The 6,519-nt window shown below is 41.9% G+C and overlaps 1 protein-coding gene across 1 annotated transcript in view; it reads right to left on the reverse strand.

Annotated features, from left to right (window-relative positions):
• The window catches only part of MBTPS1 (membrane-bound transcription factor peptidase, site 1), a 62,232-nt gene that overhangs the window by 10,389 nt on the left and 45,324 nt on the right, over positions 1-6,519 (reverse strand). The window contains exons 18-19 of the mRNA XM_011971284.1: positions 4,091-4,168; positions 1,316-1,456 (exon numbers count right to left, since the gene is read on the reverse strand). Of these exons, the coding sequence (XP_011826674.1) occupies positions 1,316-1,456; positions 4,091-4,168 (219 nt within the window). The remainder of the gene's footprint in view (positions 1-1,315; positions 1,457-4,090; positions 4,169-6,519) is intronic.

Consider the following 6,519-nt stretch of genomic DNA (forward strand, 5'->3'; position numbering starts at 1 on the left):
TTAAGGCCTAGGACCATCTTCGCAGGCATTTAAAATTTAATACAGATTCTTACCAGGAGATCTCAGGTCTTAAAATCTCTGTGGAGATAAAACATTAATCTCTTTTAACTGTGACTTTAACCCTCACTTTTTATTTTTATTTTATTTTATTTAAACAGTGTCTTTCTCTGTCACCCAGGCTGGAGTGCAGTGGTGCGATCTTGGCTCACTGCAACCTCCATCTCCTGGGTTCAAGCAACTCTCCCGCCTCAGCTTCCTAAGTAGCTGGGATTACAAGCACACGCCACCACGCCTGGCTAATTTTTGTATTTTTAGTAGAGACGGGGTTTCACCATGTTGGCCAGGCTGGTCACGAACTCCTGACCTCATGATCCACTCACCTCGGCCTACCAAAGTGCTGGGATCATGGCCGTGAGCCACCGCACCCAGCCCGTTTTTGATTTTTAAAAAGACCCATCCCAGTCTAGGGATTTACATAAATGCCAGGAATGTAGTCAACTTCAGCCTGAAATGGAGGGGCACACACACACCTCTCAGTGCATGCTCTCAGGGCCTCGTTCCTGTCACTCACCACCTGCCCTCTGCCCCAAGTTCCCCAGTGGTCACAGTGCGTTAGAAAGCTGCCCTTCAGTCCTGGTGGTGTCCTCATCTTACCAAAGTGCTTACTATGGAGCACTTTTACCATTCTTTTTCCCCTTTACAAAATGAGAAAAATAGTCTGTGCCCAACCTTCAGCCCCCTGATCTAAACGATGCATCGAGAGACTGAAAAAGAGCGGAGGGAAGAGGACTGGTGTGCCCATTTGCCTTCCCTTCACGCCTCAAGATAACAAAAGTTCTTCACTGATAAAAGCTCAGAGAAGCCCAAATTCCAGGTCTGGAAGGACAGCCAAGAACCAGCCCCCCAGGAAAAGAATGTGTCAGACCAGAGAAGGGCGCCCCCACATGGCAGTGCCCACAAAGTACAGGCAGCACGGGGCAGGAAGCCTGGGAGGGGCAGGCCCCAAGGAAGTCAGGAAAGGGGCTGTCCACCAGAATGCGGGGGTCCCGCCTCCACTGACCTCAGGAAGGTGAAGATGGAGAAGAGGCAATATGGCCCGAAAAAGTAGTTTTGTTTTGCTTATTAAATGTGTGCAGACTCAGACACCTATCAAAATATTCCAAGCAATCAAAGTGACTGTAACGTCTCCAGCTGAGCCTGGCTAAAGTGAACAGATGTCGGCTGATCTGCCAGCATCTCACGGCGCCTTTCCAGAGACAAAGGGAAGAAAGGATCTGAGTGCTGAAGTCACTAAGCCCATTTGCGGTTTTCATACCCTTCTGTCGGTGACTGTCATCCAAGCAATTGGAGTCCCCATACAGTACAATCCGGCCACCACCCTCAGCTGGAATCTGATAAAGTCCCAAAATGGGGACGTTTTCAACAACTGCTGTTTCCTGCTTTAAAACCTCCAATCCTGAAACAACACAACAAAAACAACAGACATGAGAGTTTCCACTGAGCAGTGTTATTGCCTGAGATTTCATCCACATGAAAAATAAACCACATTTACAAAATCTAATATTCAATTAAGACATTGCAAATTTTTAGAACAGAAAAGCCTTAAGAATAAGCCTTTTAGAATAGAAATGGCTTAAGTGCCATTAATTTGTTTTAGCAAAATTCACTTTGTATTTCCATATCTATCCACTTTCATTTTTACTTGCCATGGCGGTACATAATATTCACAATTGTAAAGGTACTGCCTCTATCTTAAGAAAAAAAAAACCTAAATTTTGTCTCCTCTTATTATCCTGAAAGGCCTATGTTTTCAGACAGTCACACAAAGGGCAGCCAGCAGCTCTTGCTAAACACACAGGTTTCTCTATGAATACAGTAATATATACTAATACCCAGATTTCATGTTTTGTTATGAAAAACTAGGACAAATGTAACTAATTTTTAAAGTGTTTCCACATATTTTTAATTTAGGTTTAAGACATTGGTTACATTAATTTCACAAAGACACATGTTCCAACAGCACAGCCTCCTATCTTTGCCCAGATGACATAATTTAAAATGTGTAATGAATCAAGAAGTCAAAAATGTATAAATGCCACAGGCAGCATCATCAGTGGCACCACCAGATAATCTAGGAGTCTCTGCCCCTAATTCAATTGCTTTCCTCAGCACTAGAACATGATGTATGTCTTCATCAGAATCTAGTATTCTCCGTGTTGATAACCTCTGAAATGTCTGTAGCTCTAGAAACGTGACATTCCCTGCTCTCTGTGCAGGAATCCTAGCAGGAGCTGAGTAGAAGAAAAAATATGCTTTTCTTTGGAAGAGGGAAGAAGTCAGGAGAAACTGGAACACATTCACCGCCATTTGCCTCATGGTATTTGATGGGAGTTTTATTTCTGCCATCAGGGTCTTTTCTGATGAGACATAACCCAAATTCCTATTTTCAAATTCTTATTTTGTACCCAAAAGATTATTCAATTTAACGTCTTTACGGGAATAAAATGCCCCTTAAAAAAATTTCATTTTCGCACTGTAGTAGAACAACAAAAGAAAGCATGTATCCTTAAATCTACTTCTGATTCTCCCCACCCACCAACCAAAAACAAGGATCTTCCAGAGGGTACAAGCCAATGAGACCACCGCTTTGAACCCTTGCTTATAGCTAGGACCTGAAGTGATACTGTCTACGAGAAATGCTTTTAGAAAGAATCACTAACCCGTGGCCAAGTGACTGTGAAAACAATCATTATGTGCCTAAAGTTGAAATATAACCCTCTGAAACACAGATCTAGTTACTGATCAACCTTGCTTTTGATAAAAGGAAAAAATCCCTTCCAGGTAATATAAAAATAAATTCTATATTCCAGTTGCAAGTAGTAAGGTGAGAAATCCTCTTTTCATCGTTTTCAACTAATAAAACTATCCTTAACCTCCACGTACAGAAAATGGCAACCTTTACAATGGAGGGGGCCTCTCATTCTGAAATACACAGTATCAACTTGCATGACAAAAATGAATCTTGTACATTTTCACAAGCCTATTGTTTGGGGCACGTTAACAGTCTCAAAGCTCCAGCACCCACATGTGAGAGCAGACACACGTGGTTCAAAATGACAGCTCTGGGCTGATAGCTCACAGGAAGGCTGTACTGTGGCTTCTGCTCACCTGCCCATACCCTCCTGCACCTGGCTTTCCAGAAGGCAGAGGCAGCTACTCCCACTGCTCTCCAGCTCACCAGGTGGGCACGGTGCACTAAGCACAGGGTGCATCACGGATACCAGTTCTAGGAGAGCTTCCTGGGTGATGCCTGTACACAGCTGAAGCAAAACTGCATGCAAACACTGCTCTTCAGAGAATTCTGAGAGGCTGCTGTATAATGAATGTTTCTTATCTTTAAACAGTTCAGAACTCCAAAACATGGTCAAAATTTTTCTAAAATCTTGGTAATCTGGCAATCACAGAAGGAGAACAATTCATAAAGGATAAAAAAAAAATTCATCAAGTAACCTTGAAGGTGGTTTTGTTTTTTTTTTGAGACGGAGTCTTGCTTTGTTGCCCAGGCTGGAGTGCAATGGCATGATCTTGGCTCACTGCAACCTCTGCCTCCTGGGTTCAAGTGATTCTCCTGCCTCAGCCTCCTGAGTAGCTGGGACTACAGGTGCCCGCCACCACGCCCGGCTAAATTTTTGTATTTTTAGTAGAGACGGGGTTTCACTGTGTAAGCCAGGATGGTCTTGATCTCCTGACCTCGTGATCCTCCTGCCTCGGCCTCCCAAAGCGGTCAGTACCATTCAAGTAATAGTGCAATAAATTTTAAAAGAAACCAAAACATCAAATGGGCATGGGAGTTCTTATTCGGGTGATAAAATTGTTCTGGAAGTAGACAGTGGTGATGCTTCCACAATTTTGTAAATACACTAAAAACCACTGAATTGTACACTTTAAAAGGACAACTGTTACGGTATGTACACTATATGCAGTAAAGCTTTTATTAAAGAGAGACAGAGATGAGAGACAGAGAGAGAAGTGGGGGGAAAAGGGAGAGAGAGAAAGCAGCCGCAAAAGGCCCATGAATGGCACCCTTTACCTTGGTCCTTGAAAGTCTGTGTTATCACGACGCCATCTTCTGGAAACTTTGCGATGCTGCACCCCGACGCATAATACACTAGGAAAGAGCGTTCAAAGTCAAGGGAACGCAGGAACGCCGAACGCTTTAATAAATAATAGCTACTCGTTTACCCAAAATACATTCATCAGATGCTATGTATTTTTTTTAATTGTTTTTAATCTTGAGGGAGGAGCTGCTATTGCCTTGTCACACAAAGTACAAGTAATCACCTCAAAATTCAAGTGAAAAACACTACTAACATCAGGTTTCTGAATATATTTTATAATTCAAGGAAAAATATTAATATTAGGTTTCTGAATAAATGTTAAAATTCAGAGCAGTCAAAGGCTCTGAACAAGCTGCCCAGACCTGCAGAATGGGTATAAGAATGCTCAAGATGTTCTTCTCAAAATCAGCTACCGAAACCTTATCTGTGGGGAAACTTCCTACACGAGAAACACAAAGTTACTTCATGAATAGAACTTTGTAAATAATTAGGAAGCTAGGAGGTAGTTCCTATTTAGGACTATTACATAAAGACTCTAATAGGTAGCACTAAAATTAGGAATGGCTACATAAAATATTTTCATTAAAAAAAATCTGGATAAAACTAGAGTCTCACAGATGTACTTCTGAAAATACTGATGAGTTCTTTCCACAGACTCCACTAACTGAGGGATCATCATTTTCTTTCTCAAGAAACCTAGACCTCAGAGGTGTACAACTTCTGCTCTCACACCTAAGACCACGCCCTCGGGAAACACACAGAGCCTTACTGTCATGGTTGGCCAGCGTGAACTCTCCTTCATACAGGCCATCGCTGAACCCCATGTTCCACACAGACAGCAGCTCATTCAGAGCTGGGATGTTAGCTCCTCCAGTATCCGGCATCCACCACTGCCTGGGAAAGTGGTAACAGACACACAGGGAACAGGGAACGAAGACACCCCATACACAGTTATTTAGTCTCTATGACAAAACTCAATTTCTCCTGCCATAATCCAGTCCTTCCACACTAAGGTTTCAACGGAAACCAACTGTCTGGGTTTGGGTAAAACTGCAAATGTAAATGCTTCTGCTGATGTGCAGAATTAATTAAAGCGAAATTTATTTTATGAAATGAAAATCAGTACTTCACTGAAACACACCAGAGATAACTGCTTAGCCTAGACCCAGGAAAGCTCAGTGAAAGGAGAAAGAAGCACAGAAAGATTCAGTCACAGATTCTAAAGAAACCAATTCAAAACATAAAGGTGATTATGTTTATAATACATTGGGAATCCTTGATCCCAATTAACGGGAGGACATTTTCCCCTTGAGTAAATTAATTACTATAAATATAAGTAAATTAGTTATTGTAAATATACAATAATTAAATATAAAATAATTAATTTACTCGAAATATTCTTTAAGTAACAGTTCCTTTGGTGCATTTAAGTTTACATATACTCAGTAATAGAGTGAGAGTGGAGAAGAATTAAACAGAAATTTAAAGTAGAAGTATCTCATATCTAAGATCAACAAGGAAAGACAACCCTCTATATTATTAATAGTACTCACGGTCAGTAAATGTCTTACTTTATGAGCAACTTTCAAGAACATGAGCCACTTTCAAGAACATCTCTACTGTATAAAGGACTATTTTCTTTTTTTGTGTGTTTTATTTTTCCTCTTTGAGATAGGGTCTCTCTGACACCCAGGCTGGAGTGCAGTGGCTTGATCTCAGCTCACTGCAGCCTTGGCCTCCCAGGTTCAAGCGATCTGCCCAACTCAGCCTTCCAAAGTGTCTGGGATTACAGGCATGAGCCACCGCACTCAGTTGAAAGGGTTTTTTTTCTAATCAAGCTCTCTGAATATGTCTGTACTAACTGAAAGACCACCAACAGGTCAAATCATCACGTAAGTATTTGCTGGGTAGAATTTAATTCACCAAAAGTCACATTTCTTATACAAACACCAATGCATATCATCAGTACCTTGTGTTTTCATCATAAAACTTCACTTTTCTCATAACGGAAGTGTTGTACCAGTCACTGAAGATGACTAGCGAGAGGCCATTGTCCACGTCCCTCCGGAGCTTGGCAATCTCTTCGGGAAAGTACTCCTCCTCACTGTCCACCATCAGCAAAGTGCCTGGTGAACAAAGAACCAAGGCTGGGAACTGTCACCTCTGAATAACAGGACACCACCGCTGCAGAAACACAGTGTGTCACCGGGTCCATGTCTCAGGTTACTGACACCTAACAGTCTGGTTTGTGCCGCCCTGTACCACTTTAAAAGGGGCTATAAAAAGTAGAGGACCAGGGTCCAGCAACACACAGGGACTAACTGTGATCTGATTTCATTTGTGGTGCTCAGGATAACGATTTTTCACTCACTTGAAAAGGAGCAAAATATATGGCAGAGCT

This window comes from Mandrillus leucophaeus, unplaced genomic scaffold (genome assembly GCF_000951045.1).
Source record: "Mandrillus leucophaeus isolate KB7577 unplaced genomic scaffold, Mleu.le_1.0 Scaffold10, whole genome shotgun sequence".
In the NCBI taxonomy this organism is placed as follows: Eukaryota; Metazoa; Chordata; class Mammalia; order Primates; family Cercopithecidae; genus Mandrillus; species Mandrillus leucophaeus.